This window comes from Onychomys torridus, chromosome 3, assembly GCF_903995425.1.
Source record: "Onychomys torridus chromosome 3, mOncTor1.1, whole genome shotgun sequence".
In the NCBI taxonomy this organism is placed as follows: Eukaryota; Metazoa; Chordata; class Mammalia; order Rodentia; family Cricetidae; genus Onychomys; species Onychomys torridus.
Window position 1 is genome coordinate 40,869,226 of NC_050445.1, and position 19,481 is coordinate 40,888,706.

Consider the following 19,481-nt stretch of genomic DNA (forward strand, 5'->3'; position numbering starts at 1 on the left):
CTATTTTAAGTTTTCTTTTCTTTTTTACTTATGTGTATATATGAGCACTGTGTGCATGTCTGGTGCCTGTGGAGGCCAAGAGGGTGCTGGATCTCCTTGGAACTGGAGTTAGTCAGATATAAGCCACCATGTAGGTGCTGGGAACCAAACCTAGGTCCTCTGTAGGAGCAGCAAGTGCTCTTAACCACTGAGCCATCTTTCTAGCTCTCATATTTTAGTTTGCTGTGGTGGTTTGAATGAAAAATAGTCCCCATAGGCTCACGTATTTGAACGCTTGGTGCACAGTTGATGATGGGGGAGGGGGTAATGGAACTTTCAGGGTGTAGATCCTTGCTGGAGAAAGTGTCTCACTCACTAGGGGCAGGCTTTGGGAGATTGTGGCCTTACCCGTTTCCACTGCTCCATTTTCTGTGTGAGGCTGTGTGGTGACACCAAGAGGTTAACTCGGTGTCCATTACCCCACAGTGGCCCTGACTGATTCAGGAGTTTCATTCTCTCCTGTTCTGATCTAAGAGGCAGCCTGGAGGTCCAACTAGGAAGACCTCACGCAGAGGACCAACAAGACAGAAGTGGCTCAGGCATACCCTGGACCCCTAGGCAGGGTGCAGCTGCTTCTGGAATGTTCCATGACAAGAGGGCTGCAGAGATGGCTCAGTGGTTACAAGCACCGGCTGCTCTTTCAGAGGACCCGGGTTCAACTCCCAGCACCCACATGGCAGCTCACAACTGTCTGTAACTCCTGTTCCAGGGGGTCTGACACCCTCATACAGACATATGCAGGTAAAAGATCAATGCACATGAAATAAAATCATTTTTAAAAAAATCTAAAAAATGCTCCCCACTCATCCTGTTTCCTCTGAGGCGGATTCCCAGCCTCTCTGGATAGGGACCCACAAAGGGCCAGGTGAGGTCCAGAGAACCCTGCAGCCCAAAGAGGTGGGGATGAGATGTATGCAGCATTTACAGTGGTTAGAAGTCAGCCTCTTCCAGGCCACAGAAACCACTACTGACCCACTCAGCACCCAGCCTTGCATAGCCAGGTTCTCTGACCCCAATCTCTTATCCTCTGAAGAACACAATCAGCTTTGGGATCATGAAAGGTTTAGGTGGGGCTGGAGAGGCCTCTAATCCTGGACTTCATCTTTGGGAGGCTTAGGATCATTCAAAGGCCCACTATGTCTTTAAAGGGAGGTACTGGGGGAGGGGCAACTGCAGAATAAGAGTCTGTAAGAGGGACCGGAGGTGGTGGTGAGGGCATCCCAAGCACGAGATGTCAGGAGAAGACGAGTTCTACCTGTTTGAGAATATCTCCTCGGTGGGGCCCTGGGATGGGCCCCAGTACCACATTGCTCCCGTCTGGGCCTTCCACCTCCAGGCAGCCTTCATGGGACTTGTCTTCTTTGTAGGGACCCCGCTCAATGCCACAGTGCTGGCGGCCACACTGCATTACAAAAAGTTGCGGCAGCCCCTCAACTACATTCTGGTCAATGTATCCCTCGGGGGCTTCCTCTTCTGCATCTTCTCTGTCTTCACTGTCTTCATCGCCAGCTGTCACGGATACTTCCTCTTTGGCCGCCATGTTTGTGCTCTGGAGGCCTTCTTGGGCTCTGTAGCAGGTATTACAGGCAACCAAGGCTGCGAAGAGGCAAAGGATTGGAACCTGGAGCCAGACTTTTGGTTTGGAGCAGGCCCTTAATTACCCTGAGTAGTTTGACCAAAATAGGATGTGTGAGCATTAAACTCCACTCCAACTCTCTGAACTTGCTCAGTCCCATTTGTATTCCACGGATGAGGCTACCTACCCTATTTGTTTCTCATTTGCCACAGGTCTAGTGACAGGATGGTCGTTGGCTTTCCTGGCTTTTGAGCGCTACATTGTCATCTGTAAGCCCTTTGGCAACGTCCGCTTCAACTCCAAGCATGCACTGATGGTGGTCCTGACCACATGGACCATTGGTATCGGCGTGTCCATCCCACCCTTCTTTGGCTGGAGCAGGTGAGAGGGTAGGGCAGTGGTCTGATGTGGGAAGAGACTGGGTATAACCTTTCATTTTTTGATCTGCATTGGTAGAGGAAGTAAGGAAAAGGGGCAGCTGGAGACATCGGAGTTTACTATGCAGTTGGAATGACTGTGTTCTTTCCGCATTCTTCCAACTGGAGAAGCGAACCCAGGAATCCCAGCTCCTCCCCTGCTGGTTCTCAGAGTCCAGAGTGAATGTTTGGTCCTTTTCAGGTTCATCCCCGAAGGCCTGCAGTGCTCCTGTGGCCCGGACTGGTACACAGTGGGCACCAAGTATCGAAGCGAGTACTACACCTGGTTCCTCTTCCTGTTCTGTTTCATCGTGCCTCTCTCCCTCATCTGCTTCTCCTACTCACAGTTGCTGAGGACTCTCAGAGCTGTGAGTGGCTTTTGAGAGGGTCAGGTAGGAGTAAATCAGGAGGCTCCAGAGCAGAGAGCGTGTGTCTGCCGCAGGACACGTCTGGAATATCCACGGTCAGACAGGACTATCATTGAGGGTGGGGAAGGGGGAGTGAACAACTGTGGAGTTACAACTGTGGCACAGCACTTCCCTAGCAGGACTGGTCCCCAGCACAAGAGCCAGTGAAGGAAGGAGTAAAAGACCCAAGAAAGAGGGAGTGAGGCTGTGATCTTTCTGAATGCCAAAGAGCTGAGATCCATCCCCATGATGCCTCGGGAAAGCCAAACTCAGCTGGAAGAGCCAGTGAGAGGGTTGACCCTTGTGCTCAACTGACCCTTGTGCTCAATTCCAGGTGGCAGCTCAGCAGCAAGAGTCAGCGACGACCCAGAAGGCGGAGCGGGAGGTGAGCCGCATGGTGGTGGTGATGGTGGGATCCTTCTGTCTCTGCTATGTGCCCTATGCTGCCCTGGCCATGTACATAGTCAACAATCGTAACCACGGGCTGGACTTACGGCTCGTCACTATCCCTGCCTTCTTCTCCAAGAGCTCATGTGTCTACAATCCCATCATCTACTGCTTCATGAATAAGCAGGTAAGCTGACTACATTCCCATGAGGCCCTGGGCCATTGGACCCTGGTTCTTTCCCTATTGACTATGTTTTAACTCAGCACCCTGGATGCTACACAGGCCTTATAGATGAGGAAAGCTACAGGAAGTCCAAGCAAGCCAGGAAGCTCTTGGTAGGCACGTGTATGAAGAGCGTGGTTCCTAAAATGCTAGGGGAGAGGCTAGACTTGGAGCTAGAAAAATTGAGTAGTTCTAAAGAGTAGAATGGGATGGGAGCCTTTTAGCAATGCTAGGGATTAACACAGGGCTTTTTACATGCTAGGCAGATATTCTCATTACTGAGTTATATATCCCCACCCTTAAGTTTTCTGTTTTGGTGAAAAAGTAATATCAATAATAACAGACTTCTAACTTTTTGCAATTCCCCCCCCCCCCCACGCCTTTTTAAGATAGGGTCAAACTGTGTAGCCCTAGCTATCCTGGAACTTCTATGGAAACTAGGCTGGCCTTGAACTCAGAGATCAGCCTGCCTGTCCCCAGGCGCTGGAGTTAAGAGCGTACACTGCCATGTATGTCTAGCCTTCTGCAAATTCTCAATCTGGCCCTTCTAAAGTCTAGCCTGTAAGAGCAAGTAGTTAAAAGTGGAATTTAAGTAGTTTTCAGGGCAAGGATGACATATACCTTTCCTTGCAGTTCCGGGCTTGCATCCTGGAGATGGTGTGCAGGAAGCCCATGACAGATGAATCCGACATGCCTGGCTCTCAGAAAACAGAAGTTTCTACTGTCTCTTCCAGCAAGGTTGGCCCTCACTAAGGACCCTCAATTGGCCTGCTGGTGGCAAGCAGAACACCACATTTAGTCTCTACATTCTCCATTTAAACCCTAACACAGGGGAAGGATGGGAAGGGGAGCAGTGGCACTCCCGGCAGTCAGTCTCATTTCCTGCTGCTGACTTCCTGTCAGCGAGGCTGCTGTTCGGTTTCTACTCCTAAGTGGCACTTCACTCCTGGAAAACTGTGAGAGAAAGGGCTGTTTCTGGTGTATGGGTAAACACTTTCTTTTTCAGTCATTTTTCTTCCCCCTTGCTGGACCTGAGATGATGTCTTGTGTTAGAGTAAGCAAAGGGGCAGTGGGAAAAAAGGCCGCGACCACCAAGCACCTACAGAGAATTTACAATTACTTACCAATGTGATGTCTCCCAGCTGCTGCAGCCTAGGCTGTGGCGGCCATGGCCAGAGCTGCCTCAGCTCACTCAACTCAACAGAATTATTCTAGGCGTTCTCCTCCACTTGGCTACATGAATGTATCCACTTAAAGCTGTGCATTGATTAAAGTTAGAGCTTTAATCCTGTGACGTCCTCAAATGAGTTTGCATGTCTCAGTACCATTTATAAATCAAACCCAAGTGCTAAAAACATTTTACCTTACCCTCTTCTTACACCTGCTGCTCCTGGAAAATGAGCTCCTTTGAAATGAAAACCAAGATCAATGTGTGTTTAATTCTACTTAAGGAATGCTGGGTGCCTGTATCAGGTAAAGATGCACTGGAAGGCAGGAGGGTCATAGCAATGAGAAGCAACCAGAAACTTCAGGAATAGGAACGGACTAAGTGTGAGGGAAAAGTCAATGTTCTCTCTCAGCCTGGTGGGGAGACATGGTGGACCTTCTGGAAGAATTCCTTTTCTTTGACATTTTATAACAGAATTCTAAGCCACAATCCCATTTCTTCCTTCCTTCTTTCTTTTTAAGAAATCATTTGGCCAGGCGTTGGTGGCGCACGCCTTTAATCCCAGCACTCGGGAGGCAGAGGCAGGTGGATCTTTGTGAGTTCGAGGCTAGCCTGGTCTCTGAGGCCAGCCTAGTCTCCAAAGCGAGTTCCAGGAAAGGCGCAAAGCTACACAGAGAAACCCTGTCTCGAAAAACCAAAAAACAAACAAATAAAAATCATTATTTTCATTTTATGTGCATTGGTGTTTTGCCTGCAATGTATGTCTGTGTAAGGGTGTCAGATCCCCTGGAACTGCAGCTACAGACAGTTGTGAGCTGCCATGTGGATGCTGGGAATTGAACTTGGGTCCTCTAGAAGAGCAGCCAGTGCTTTTAACTGCTGAGCCATCTCTCCAGCCCTTTCTTGGTTTCTTGAGACAGGGTCTTACTATGTAGTCTTGGCTGTCCTGGAACACAATCCCATTTCCAAGAGAATGAAAGACATATAAGCTCCTGATGAATGTAAACAGTTTTATTCAGAAACAGGTACCTGTTTGCATTACAGAATATAAAACTTGGTTTACACTCTATAAAAAAGAACCAATACTCAAATTCAAGAGAGCTTAGCATTCACAGAGCACACCCTATGGACATGCAGCCACTGCTCACTGCCTCAGACTTGATTTAAACCAGAAACCCAAACCCCAACACTATGTGGGGCTCATGGAGATGAGAGCAGTTCTTGCTGCTGAGCACCCCATGTCCAGACTATGTCATCATAACACACTAAGGTTGCTGGTTAAGTGTGTGACTTTCACATCAGTGTTAGGCTCTGTGCACCGAACAAGCTGTAAGGCCCTCGTGCCACACAGTGTATGATGCACCCTTTCTAAGCCAGGGTTGGTGGCATTATCTCTGGTCTCCTTAACAATAAAGAGTTGAGGATCTGGAAGGCAGAGAATGTTCATTACTCCTATCCCAGGATTAAAACATCGAGTGTATCTGCTATTAAGAGCTTGATGCAATGGCTGGGGTGAAGTTACACCACACCCGGCTCTTTACCACACCAAGCAGCCTACCTCAACAGGATTGTGGAAGACCAAAGGGTAGGTCTAGGTTCAGATATGACCATCACCCAGCACCACCTGAATGTATTATTCAGATATAGGAAATAATAAAGGTTATACATTTATATATATTTATCTTAGTAACCTGAGGGTTAAAGATTTGGAATACAATAATTCTTAAGAGGCCCATTAATAAGAGACCAAAATATTGGGTTGCACAAAATATGGGTAAATGGAGTTGGCAACAGATGGGTTTTGATAAGGACGGCAACCTGATGGTCCATGACCTTCCTACCTACCCCACCTTTTAGTGTCAGAGAGAAAGGGAGGTGACAAAATGGGATGCGATGGGTTAAAGACAGGAAGGGTAAGCAGTGGTCCTCAAACCAAAGAGCCCCCTCTGTATGTCCTTCCATCCTTGAGTCAGAGCTCAAGCTCTGGTAAGCAGAGGCCTGACAAGAGAGTGGTTTGTGTTGAGGTATGAGGATCCCTGGTCAAATCAGCAGCATGAGGGTTTTAGAAACCAGCCCACAAGATAGGAACACTGCAACCAAGCTTGTAACTAATACTGCTGTTTAGCTGTTGTCCACAAGAGAGAAAGGAGGGAAAAAACTCCCCACTGTATCAGGAGGTTCAATGCGTTCATGTAAGGTGCCCATTTTGTGGCTTTTTAAGCAAATTCCCATTCAGTAATTATTTTTCCTGTTAAAGGCACTTTCAATGACATGACCAGAAAAAAGTCAATTGTAACTGCAGTAAAACCAAGATTGATTCCTAGGATGGGGCCTTACAGTGACTTCAATAGGTACACAATCACAATAAAATGCATGCCCTGCACACACTTTTTTCCTTTCGTTTTCCAGCTGTTTCTAGTTGGAGACAGCTCTATAAAGAGCTAGAAATAGCCCTGTGAAGAGATCATACACACTACTTGATTCATTTTTCAAGACACTGGCCCCAATTCTTCCCACCACAGCTGCGCTTGACAGAATTAGCAAACAGCTAGTCCTAAAGGGGGAAAAGAATGAAGTCAAGTTGCGTCAAGCAGCTCGACAGCACAGGGATCCAGCCTTGCCCAAACAGTGGCAGGCTCAGTGACTGGGCCTATGACAACTAAATGACCATCTGTAAAATGAAGCTTTTCAACAGGCCAGATAAAGCATTCTCTCTCTAAACATAAATCACGGAGTACAGGTTTTTCCTTTCTTTTCCTCTCCTGAACATTTCTATTGATCTCAGGCTTTAAAAAAAAATTAGTTAAGTGAGAATTACAAAAAAATATGTGGTAAGGGGTAAGAAAGAAGGCTAATATTTGCCTACAAGTGTGGGTCGAGGATGTTGATCCTTCATGTTATACTCCCAACTAGAGAACAATACAAAAATAAACACACCATGTTATACATTATACAAAGTGTAAACCTACAAACACAAGTGTACTAATCAGAGTTGTTCCTCAGAAGCACAGGTCCCCTCCAGTGCCTCAGAGGGGAGGAGGAATGGGGACGGGATGGTTTTCATTATCTCATTATGCCTTTTCATGTCTTAAAAAGTTTGTAACAACAGTCTCAGTAGCGCAAACAATTTCATGTGAAACCAGAGCTGTAAAAATAAATTACTTTTGAAGAAATGTAGGTTCCTCTGTCTGCAGCTTAGAACTCATCATGTCGCACTAAGGCCTCCCCAAAATCTGTGGCCTGGCTGCCCACAAATAGATCATATTTGTCGACAATCTCCTCCTTGGTAAGCTTGCCATCCTGAAATCACAGGGAACAGTGAATTGAGGCCATATATACTTGCCATTCCAAATTCAGAAAGACTGCTATAAAATAAGAATAACTTGAGACTGTAATAACTTAAGATTCTAGTTCCCTCTACATGCAAACTCAAGCATTATCCCCCATCCGTCCTTTGCACACACATACACACACCAGCATCTTTTTCATCAAGAAAATCAGAAAATCACTAGTGAGCTGGGGATATAGCTTAGTGGTAAAGTTTTGCCTGGCATGACTGAGGCCCTAGGTTTGACTCCTGTACTCAGAAAGCCAGACAGAAGAGTTGTTCAAGGCTAGCCTGGGGTACAGAGGGAGAGCCTATCTCAAAGGAAAAAACAATGTCAAAAGTGAAAAGATGGGCCAAATATACTCAACAACAACTTTTGGAGTCAGAACTACAGGGCAGCTGCTAGATGTAGGTGAAAGATGGCCAGGAACATTGTGTTGATACTCCAGGGTGCATCATATTGAGGCCTAACAGTGAACTCTCTAGTCCAATCCTTCTATCACCCCAACTCTAACAACATGAGTCACATCCAAAACAGGCTGTCACTCATCTCGAACAGCACCAAGACTCCTCAGAGAGGACTGCTCACATTTCTCACAACTCAGGACATGACAGCTGGCTGCTGAAGTGATGCTGAGCAACAACTTAAAACTCATCAAGCCTTAATAAGGGTCTAAGAACAGCATTTGAAGCCTGGAGAATGTTCCAAACAATAAAGCTGGTCTTTAATATCCAGGTCTCTGAAAAGGTGACAAGGCTCAGTGAAAATGTGATTACCTAAGCACCTCAGACAATTCTCAATTTTAACAGGGTCCAGAGAAAATCTGGCTTATAACCCATGTAAAGTGCTTATATTTTAAGAATATATTTGGTGCTGGGATTGGCAGTATACACCTTTAATCTTAACACTGGAGAGAGAGGTAAGTGTGTCTCTGTGAGCTAGAGGCCAAGCTGGTTTACATTGTAGTTTCAGGCCAGCCAGCAAAGGCTATATATTTAGAGTCTCAGTCAGTCAGTCAGTCAGTCAGCTTTTTGCCTCTCTTCCTCTAAAAAATTATATATACGTATGTGTGTATTTGATTTAGGATGGCAATAACTGGCTTAGACAATAGGTAGAATGAGCCTGTAATAGGTAAAAGAACACAGGAAATAACAGCCAAGAATTTAAAAAGACCATTTCCTGGGGATTCAACAGCTAGAGCTGATACACGCTGGGTCAGGCTTTAAAGCAACACTCTGCTGTAGCCCAGGTTTCTCCAGCACTATAAGCACAGAGCAAGCACTTTCCAAAATGAGATCAGATAGGGAGTGCTATCCTGAAGATTTCTGGTCATTAAATTTAGGTCCTTGGCAGACTTAAGGTAATTAAGACTCTAAAAATACTTGGTGTATTTTGATGACATCTGTTTAAGGCAACCTCCTAGGAAGACTTTGGTCATGGCTAAACTGCTTGGGTCTGGAATGACTTACCTTATTTTGGTCTGACTCATAGACTAGATGCCTGGCTTCTGCCTCTGCATGGTCATAGTCTGAAGGGAGGATCCAGTCCTTGGTCTCCTCCTTGTCCATCTTCCCATCCCGGTTCTTATCTCGGAACTCAAGAAACTGTTCTCGCTCTGTCTTCACCCATTCTGGCTCATCAGCATTTCCATCATGACTGTACATGTCACCTGTGTGCATAGACAGACACAACAAAGTTAGTCTTGTTCCAAAGGCTCCTCATGCTAATCTGGCTTAACCCTTCTTGGTACCCACACACAGTCACAGTTTTCTTAGGCCAGACAGAATTCAGAAAGGAAGGTAGTTTTCCCGTGGCTTCACTGCTGTCTTTTTCAAGAGTATTTCCAGATGCTGACCAAGAGACAGCAGAGCAAGGCCTGTATCTTTAAAAACAAAGTAGAAGCCCAGTGGTGGTGGCGCTCACCTTTAATCCCAGCACTCAGGAGGCAGAGGCAGGCGGATCTCTGTGAGTTCGAGACCAGCTTGGCCTATAGTGAGTTTCAGGACAGCCAGAGCTACACAAAGAAGCTCTGTCTTATGGGCAGGGGGGAGGCAGGGGGGAAAAAAGGGCAGAAATAAGGAGGTGAAGCTGAGCATGGTGGTGTATGTTTGTAAACCCAGCACTGTGGAAAGCCGAGGCAGGAGTTCAAAGCTAGCTTGGGCTACATAAGAACTTATCTCAAAGTAAAAAAGTAAGCTGACTAACATCAAGTAAGATTCCCTTGCTTACTACATTGCATTTTACCCCAAGTGGTTGATTATACTGAACCATTGGTTTAAGGAGGTAAAGCTCTAAACTCTGAAGGAAATGGTCTACTTACTAGCCAATGCCTACATAAGTGTCTGTACCAGTAGTCTTCAGTCAGGACAAGAATGCCCTATACAAAGAGGAACACCCTCAAGAGTACACCAAGAAGGGACAAGCAGGAAAGAATCAAATTCCTGAGTCTCAACTACATAAATATAATTTTTTTCTTAAAAATTCAACTGTGCAAGAATGTGGCATGGGGCCCGGTGGTGGTGGAGCACGCCTTTAATCCCACAACTCGGGAGGCAGAGGCAGGCGGACCTCTGTGAGTTTGAGGCCAGCCTGGGCTAGAGTGAGTTCCAGGAAAAAGGTGCAAAGCTACACAGAGAAACCCTGTCTCGAAAAACCAAAACCAAAAAGAAAAAGAAAAGAAAAAGAAAAAGAAAGAATGTGGCACGGCTCTTAAGGCTTCTTCTAACCAGTTTCTTCTTCTACAACCTCCCCTTCTTTACCTGGAATGAAACTTACTAAAGCATAAGAAGCTCTAGAGACAATGAAAACATTGGTGTTGGTCTTGAGAAAGCAGATGGCCAGGAAAATTCGTAACAAATGCTTTCACATGTCAAGAGGTTCCTAAATTTTTATGTGTGAAAAAGAAAAACTAAGTCTGAATTGTAGATATGAGATCATTAAAAACAATTTTGATGATAGATTACATCATAAATTTTGGCACATAACCCAAAAGCTGGAAGGACAAAGTAGCATGGCCGTCGCAAATCTCCCATTCTACTGGCTACACAGACAGGGCTTCAGTGACAGTCTGTTTTACAGTAGGGTAACATATGTACAGGAAGTGCTATTTTGTTCAATTGGTTTTGAGACAGGGTTTTAGTCCAGATTGACCTCAAACTAGAGATGCTCCTGCCCCAGCCTCCCAGCTCTGTATAACATTTTCAGAGTAAGTTAATATGTAAGACATTGAACACTAAGCTTTACTCTGGAAAATAATTCTTCTGATATTTCCATTTAAATGCACAATACACTTGCAAGTAGTTATGTCAAGATAATTAATGCTTCTAAGGTAAAATGAATCAAGAAGAAAAGAAACACGTCTGCAAAAAATAAAAATAAAATACAAATAGTAGAGAATGGCTTATACTTTCATTTTCTCAAGTCAACACTATTTCTTGTTCATTTTGTGACTAGTAAATGGAATGAACACCCCTACAAAATTAAACAAAAAAATCAACTATAATCAAGGAACGGTCACACTATTGCCAACCAAATATTGGCATTTAAGAAATTATATAGGACTGGGATGTAGCTGAGTGGTAGAGAGCCCACCTAACATGCTAAAGCCCTGGGTTTAACCTCCAGCGCCTAACACAAACACAAATAAATGTGTTTCCAGTTTAGTAAAGAAAAACTGTGTATATTTTACATTTACCTTTTTGCATGCATATAACTCAAAGCACTATTTCCCTTTTAACGACTATAAATGCAAAAATAACAATTAGCCGGATGTGACAGAACAAACACAACTTTAGCTCCAGCACTCAGGAAGCGGGGGCAGGTGAATTCTGTGGATTGTAACCAGCCTGCTCTACAGAGTGAGTTTACTGCACGCTCACTGTATTCTAGAATCATGATTGGCACCTACTTACCACCTTTGTTTTCATCAAGAAACCTTTCAGGCCAGGTGGTGGTGGCGTACACCTTTAATCCCAGCACTTGGGAGCAGAGCCAGGCGGATCTCTGTGAGTTCGAGGCCAGCCTGGTCTATAGAGCGAGATCCAGGACAGGCTCCAAAACTACACAGAGAAACCCTGCCTCAAACAAACAAATAAAACTTTCAAACATATACATACTTAGAAAAAACCCCATAGACCTCCCACTTAGCTACCAACTCCAGGAGCTGCCATGGCTTTGCCACACATGTTCATCCACGATCCCCCCAACCCCAATTATTTTAGGGCAAATACTAGGCACCACCTAGTGGTATAAAAGTATACTCCCATATACTTTTAAATTTTCTTATAGAACCATGATGCCATTACCATGTTTTATAAAGTGACTCCTGTGTATCATCTACTATCTATTGCAAGTTTAAATTTTTGAATTACTTTTTAAGAGTTGGTGTATTTCAGCTTCACAAAATCCTCCTGCCTCAGCCTCCTAAGTGCTAGGATAACAGGCAGGGCCATCACACCCAGCTTACAATGCTTTAGCTGTCTAATTAAATACTTTAGAAGTGCACTTGAAAACACAGTAAACAGTGTTTATTGAAATTTCTTTAGGTCTGGTGTGGTGGTGCACACTACTGGAAGGCGGAGCGTGTCAGGAGGACCACCACATGTGTGAGGACAGCCTGGGCCACACAGCGAGACACTGTCCTAAAAAACAAAACCAGAAGCTAATCTATACCATATGAGTGCATTTTAAAGGTCTATGAGTAAAGATGAGAAAAAAGACTATTTTAGTTTGTTTAAAAAGTATTCAACTTACCAGATAATATTAAGGAATTAATTTTTTGGTTCAGACTGTCTTACAAAGTTTGGAACCATAAATGTATCACAGAGAAACAAAGAAATGCACACAGACAGATGGGAAGATGACTAGGATCCGGGCCAGACAAGAGAGGAGCCAACGGGCCCTTCCACTCTCTTTTCACAAGTCTACCTCCTGTAATAACTTTTAACTTTCTTTTTAATTATTCTTTGTGCTTTTTTACATCACAAATCTTGATCCTATTCATTTCCCATCCCTTTGTATCTGCCCCTACCCCTGCAACCTCCCCCCAAAACAGAATAAACTAAGAGAAAAGAAAGGGAAAAAGGGAAATTCTCGTTATGGAAGCTGTAGTGTGAGTCACACAGAATACTTTTTTTGTCCACATATCTTTACTTGCAAGTGTTCATTGCAAGAGTCATTGGTCTGGTTCGAGGCCTCTGGTTTCTGCTACACTATCGACGCAGGGCCCTCACTAGGATTCTTCTTGGATACCTTGTTGTTGCCCTGTGTCATGGAGGTCCTGCAGCTTTAGGCCTGCAGGACCAGCCCCTTCTCTTTCCTAACAGGGCAGACACTGGCACATGCCCACAAACTGGAAGACACTGCTGGGGAGAGAATATGAGGTCTATAAACCCCAGCAACCCAGCTGCACAAGCTTGCCATAGTTACTGACCTACAAAAGAAAGCTATACACACTCTTGATTGATTTGTAGCTGCATAATGTAATTCCTCTGCCCCTGAATCTGTACGATGCAGAAGGAAACCTGTATCCCTTTATTTGGCCTCAATGCTTGCAAGCTATGTTACTTAATCACAATAAGCCTAAATTTCTCTGCTTCAGAAGTTTAAATGGAGAACTCAGCTTTATCAACAAAAATGCCAAAACCAAGAATAAAATACTTAAAAGTAGAAAATCTGATAAACATCAACTTGGGTTAAGAAAACAAGACACTGTCATGATGAAACTCAATTATTTCACAAAAACCCCTCTCTTCCTGTCCATCTCACTTTCTGTGTCAGGGATGATGGAAGAATAGCTAAGTAAAGGGGTGACTCTGCTCAGCGCAGTCTAATGACAGTAACAGAGGTAAGCTTTAAGACTCCCTTTCAGGCTGGATTCTGAACACCCGAGATCAGAGATCAAAAAACAAAACCAGAATGTTCACTAGAAAGTTATTATGAATGTGAGTGCAATAGAACTGAGAACCCAGAACCATCTATGTATTTACAGCCACGAGGTTCTCCATAAAGAACGGAGAACCTCTTCAGCAAATGGACATCCATGTACAGAAGGCTGAATAAATCAGACGTAAGTGCAAAACTGCAAACTGTGAGATCAGTGGAGGAACATGTAAGTCAGGACTCAGCACAGACAAGGGTAGTTGTGGAAGCTGCCCAAACAGACAGCAAGAGTAAAAGCAGACACATGAAATGCACAAAACTATAAAGCTTCTGTACAGCAAAGGAAACAATCAGTAGAGGAAGAGACAACCAGCAGAAAGGGACAAAAGAGCCAAACTACTCACTCAAGGCTAGCCCGAGCAACACTGAAGACCCTATCTCAGTATACCAAAAGATATGCATTAGAATTATGTTTCAAAACAGACGCCCGGCTCAAAACAGAATGCCATTTGTAACCAAGACACTGAGTAATTAGAAAGCAATTTGTTAAATTATTCTCAGGATAGTAAGTTTCACAGGGAAGGAGGGAGTGGATATGATCATGATACATTGTATACATATATTAAAAATTCTCAAGAATAAAAAAAATACTTTCAATCCTCTCGTTTCATTTGTAGCCTTGCTTCTGCTCCCTCATAGACACACACACACACACACACACACACACACACACACACACACAGTGGGGGGGAATGACCAAAATACACACCCTAAATAAAATGGAAACTGATCAGAGACTCAGCAAATGTGCATGACACCGTCGGTGAACCCTTGGCTGGTCACCCGTTTAGTAGGGTTTTTGTTTCACAGTCCAGACTTGCTCTGAACTCTTGGCAGTTACCTGCCAAGTGCTGAGATTCATGTCTGGCTTTTCCATCACTTTATTTCATACACTTTCTTTTTAAATTATTTAAAAATTATGTGTACATATATACATCTGTGTGTCTTTGTGAAGGTATGGCATGTGAGCGGCTATGGAAACCATAAGAAGGCATCAGATTCTCTAGAGTGGGAATTATAGGCAGCATGGGTGCTGAGAACTAAATTTAGGTCCTCTGGTCAAAACTGGGACATGCCAACCTCTCCTGTCCAAGTTATACTTGCCACGACCTACTACTATTCATCACATGGTCTGGCTTAACAATCTGTTAAGAGCTGACCCATGAGGTAAACTGTTTCTATGGATGATGACAACTTCTAAAGCATTTCAGTTTTTAAGGACAATAGAAACAGAAAACTTACCAATATACTCTTCCAGATCAATGAAACCATCAGCATTCTTGTCTATATCCTCCATTGTTTCCTAAACAGAAAGGAACAAAAAGACTGTTAGTCTCTGGTTGAATTTTCCAGAAGATAGTATGGTATGTGTGGTTAAAACTAGGAAAGACAGCACACACGTAATCCTAGCTTCTTGGGAGCCAGAGACAGGAGGATCAGAGGATATAATGCTCATCCCAAGTTGAAGGTCTATATATATACCTATATAGCAAATCCCAGGACAGAGATATGGAGTGATAGCCAGTCTCCAAGCCAGTTAGTCAACCAACCCCAAATACACACAAAAACAAAAACCCCAAACAAAAAAAAAAAAAAAAAAAAAAAAAAAAAAGGAGGGAGGGAGGAGAGAGGAAAGGAAGAAAGGGAAGGAGGGAAGGAAGAAAAAAAGGAAACTCATATTCTTCTAGTTAGAAAATTGTTGAATATTAGCAATTACAACTTACGTACGCTTCTACCTATAATAACTGAGTCCTTTGGAGGACGCTATCAAATGACAAAAGATTGTAGTCCTAGTCATACCGAGCTCTTGCTCATGGGAGACGAGTCTGCCTTCTGAGGAAGGCCTGAGTATCACAGACTGCTTGGCTTCTGAACAACAATCCCAGGCTATGCTTGTTAAGTCCTCTCAGGGAGCTGAGGCGGCAGCAGGAGGAGGAGGTGCTGTCGGCCATCCTTGGCCTGGCCTACCTGAACAACTATGTCTTTCATGTAATCATACTCCTCAGGGTGCAGGAAAGCGGTAAATTCCTCCTTTGTGGCAATTAGGTCCCCATCTTTATCTGCCATTTTAAACCTCCGCTCATCTCTAACCATCATCTGTTTATAATTGAATCCATCATCAGGGTCTGGATCATCTAGAAAACAAACATTTAGGCAAAGTCTTAAAAGGCTTCCAGAAAACACAAAAAGGTACAGGAATCAGACCGATTTCAAACAAGATAAACCAAGAATAAACACACAGGGAAAGTTCAGCCAATCATGAAGAAATGATTTTGAGTTCAGAGGCAGCAGTAGACTAAAGTTCAGAGATCACACCTCCAAATGGGGTCTAAGCTGAAGGTTGCCATTCAACTGGCTCCTGATTAGTTAACTCGATTCTGTGCTGTTTCATCATACTGGTGCTGGGGTTAATTGGAGGCCTGGATTTCTTAGTTCTATCTAGGAGGCAGTGGAGGCTTTAAGTTACACTGGGTGTGAATTTATCACCTTTAGCTGTGTGGCCTAGGGCAAGCAACTTTTTTCTTTTGATTTTTTTAAAAGTTTCTTATGTGCACGAGCGTTTTGCTTACATGTGTATCTGTGTACCATGTGAGAGCCTAGTGCTTGCAGAGGTCAGAAGAAAACACCTGATCTCCTGCAATTAGAGTTACAGATGGTTGTGAGTCACTATGTGGGTGCTGGGAATTGAACCCAGGGCATCTGCAAGTGCTCCTAACTACTGAGACCTTTCTCCAGCTCATGGGCAAGAAACTTAACTGTGTCTCAGTCTCCTACTCTGTAACATGAGACTGTGCCTACCTCACAAGTGGTTATAAAAAGTTTAATAAGAAACAAACAGTTGGGCAGTGGTGGCGCACACCTTTAATTCCAGCACTTGGGAGGCAAAGGCAGGCGATCTCTGAGTTCCAGTTGGTCTACACAGTTTGTATCAGGACAGCCAGAGTTAGAGAAGACCTCTCTCGGAGGGAGGGAGGGAGACAAACGAAACTAAAATGACTAGACAGCTGCCATCATTTTTATTAAATGTTAGAGCTCCCATTAAGACCACAGGTATCAAAGGTCTTTGTCCTTCTAATTTCAACTTCATTTCAATGTCACTTGGACTCAAACAACAAGAACATCACCATTTTGAATGGTCCCACTGACCCTCTCCCCAAATCTACTGAAAATTACAGGTAAAAAACACAGACTGGCCAGGCGGTGGTGGCTCACGCCTTTAATCCCAGCACTCGGGAGGCAGAGTCAGGTGGATCTTTGTGAGTTCCAGGCCAGCCTGGGCTACCAAGTGAGTTCCAGGACAGGTGCAAAGCTACACAGGGACACCCTGTCTGGAAAACCAAACATAAAGAATAAATACAGATGCTCCAGGGGTAGAGAAAGTAGGTCAATAGTTGTTTGAAGACTGAGGCATATGGGGAGGTAAGACAGGAGGACATTTTGGGAAGTGATAGATACATTTCAGATGTCAATTATTCTTTGATCAAGCTTTTATTAGAAAATAAATATTAAAATATGGAACTGGAGAGATGGCTCAGTGGTTAAGAGCACCTGCTGCTCTCCCGGAGGCCCTGGGTTCAATTCCCAGAAACCATACAGCAGCTTATAACTATCTGTAACTTCAGTTCCAGGGGATCTGACACCTCTTCTGGCCTCCTCTGGCACATACCCACACACAGAAACAGAAACACACACACATAAATAAAAAATAAAATCTTTTTAAAAAATCATAATATAACCAAATGGAATGTAGACTAATCTAATCGTTATGATTTTGAGTTGTACAAGCAGCAGCTGGTTCCACATAAGCATCTAGAAGACTAAAATTTAATTTCCATAAACTGAAAAAATATAAAAGAGCTAACTACAGAAAAGTAAGAAACTGGGCTGCTGTGTGGACCAAAAGACCTAGGAGGTATGAAGATACTTTGAGAAGTAGAAAATACCACATTAAAATTAAGAAATTATTGTTCCTGTAACACACTAAATAAAGTCCATGGTACTATTTGTCTAAAAACTCACTGGTCTCTTTTAACAATAACACCATATTGTTGATGTTTGATATTAGAGGCCAATCTTCCTATATTTTAAGCACTTAAAACACAAAACAAAACAAGAAAAATGCTGGGAGTTAGTGGAACACCCCTTTTAAGGGAGGCAGAGGCAGGCAGATCTCTGAGTTCAAGGTTAGCCTGAACTACAGAGTGTTCCAGGACAGCCAGGACTACATAGAGAAACTGTCTGGAGAAACAAAACACACAACGAAGACAGGCCAGGCATAGTGACACACACCTTTCATCCCAGCACTCCAGAGGCTAACGGGCAGAGGCAGGCAGATCTCTGTAAGTTCAAGGCCAGCCTGGTCTCCAGAGAGTTCCAGGACACCCAAGGCTACATAGTAAGACCCTGTCTCAAAAAATCCAAAACTGGCCAAACAAAAAACTCCCACACAAACATTCAAGCAACCAGACAAACAACAAAAACCCAAAATAAAAAAACAAAAACAAAAACTGCCCTATTCTGAAAACTAAACATCTTGAAGCTTTGTTGATCATCAAGAACTTGGTAAACAGTACTAATATTAATTCACACAAGGCTGTGGGACTCTGCATAGGCAAAGTCAAAAACCACAGTAGGTTAGAGATAGAGAATGAAGGGAATAACATCTTTCTCAATACTAAGTTGTCTTTTAAAAACAAATACCCAGTTTCAGTAAGTCATGTAACAGTAGTCAACCTGTGCGTTCAGACTAGATTCCTAAGAGCCCTCTGTCTCCTTCCTTGGGGAAAACATGGTGACTAGAATCAAGTAGCCTGACAGCAACACACACCTATCAAAGAACAGGAAGATGACTTGAAGTGTGGCGCCTATCCCAAACACCAGTTTACAGTCCTTGCTGGCTCTGCTCTCAGCCTCTGGGGTCCTGCTCTAAGCAGGGCTCATCTTTTTCTTTTTCCTTATGAGAGACAGTGCATACAGTACAAAAGCTCCTTTTGTGGAAGGTGGAATCACTGACTAGCTTTTAAAAGCTGAGCTGATTCACACACACAAACTCAAATCAAGAACACTTTCTCACAGAACTCCTCAGCACTTGTTTAAAGCTGGCCTGCTACCCCTTGAGGGCTGACTACCCACAGCCTCCTGGGAAGGAGGCCTTATAAAGACATTACTTCTCCAGCCAGTGCTTTGCCTTGTGCAGACTCAGGCGGTAGAAATACCCATTACATTGAATCATCAGCCCTCTGAGGCAAGAAAGCTCTCAACAGATTTTTATGCACATAATTATACATAGTTGAAGCAGAATTCTGGACGGCAAAGGAGTACCAAAGGCTGAGCCGAGATTTATTAGCACACCATTTTGTTGAGATCACAGATAGTCTAGTCTATCCTTTGCTTCACATTTATAACTAATTCTGATTAAGTCAGAAGGGTGTTGGGTCTCAGCCCAAGAGCAAGAAACATGGAATGCGTCTCCATCTGTGCTGGGTTCTTAATACACATGTTCTTAATTTGGTGGATATGTTGGGTTCTTGGCTCAATGTCAAGCCCTGAGAGACTGCCACTTTAGTCTTAGGAAGAGAACAAGTCTCTTCCCCAGAAATCATGCAGTCCTGTAATTAACAGGACAGCTAGCTATCTGGTGGGGGAACAAACTGGTGGGAAACGTTTCCTGTAACTCTAATTTGCCTAAACTCAGGATTAAAGTACAAAAAGTACCGTTTATATATTCATGCCTCAAACTGAAACTACACACAATACAGAAATCTCTATGAATAAAAGCACTCCTGCTCACCAGTTCAGTAAGACTGCCACCTGGAGTTCAACAGCAGGCAAGGAGAAAAGCATCCAAGTCAAAGAAAATATTAAGCAATAGCCCTGACAAACAAAACGCCTACCAAATCAACAGCAAAAGCAGTCGAGGCAGTGCTTGCCTTGAAGCATCTGCAAAGCAGGCTGATATAAACTCAGGTGCCAGAGAAAACAAATGGGAAATTTTC

General features: G+C 43.8%; 2 protein-coding genes across 3 annotated transcripts in view; one reads left to right on the forward strand and one right to left on the reverse strand.

The window, feature by feature from the left end:
- Positions 1–1,270: 1,270 nt before the first annotated feature.
- Opn1sw (opsin 1, short wave sensitive) lies at positions 1,271–4,334 on the forward strand. The gene is made up of 5 exons (XM_036180431.1): positions 1,271–1,616; positions 1,828–1,996; positions 2,234–2,399; positions 2,773–3,012; positions 3,682–4,334. The coding sequence occupies exons 1-5, from the start codon at positions 1,271–1,273 to the stop codon at positions 3,799–3,801; spliced, it is 1,041 nt and encodes a 346-aa protein (XP_036036324.1). The 3' UTR covers positions 3,802–4,334.
- Positions 4,335–5,206: 872 nt separating this feature from the next.
- The window catches only part of Calu (calumenin), a 29,302-nt gene continuing 15,027 nt past the window's right edge, over positions 5,207–19,481 (reverse strand). For both annotated transcript variants that reach the window (XM_036181765.1, XM_036181764.1), the window contains exons 4-7: positions 15,454–15,620; positions 14,728–14,788; positions 9,015–9,214; positions 5,207–7,516 (exon numbers count right to left, since the gene is read on the reverse strand). In XM_036181765.1, coding sequence (XP_036037658.1) covers positions 7,412–7,516; positions 9,015–9,214; positions 14,728–14,788; positions 15,454–15,620 — 533 coding nt within the window. In that variant the 3' untranslated portion in view covers positions 5,207–7,411. The remainder of the gene's footprint in view (positions 7,517–9,014; positions 9,215–14,727; positions 14,789–15,453; positions 15,621–19,481) is intronic.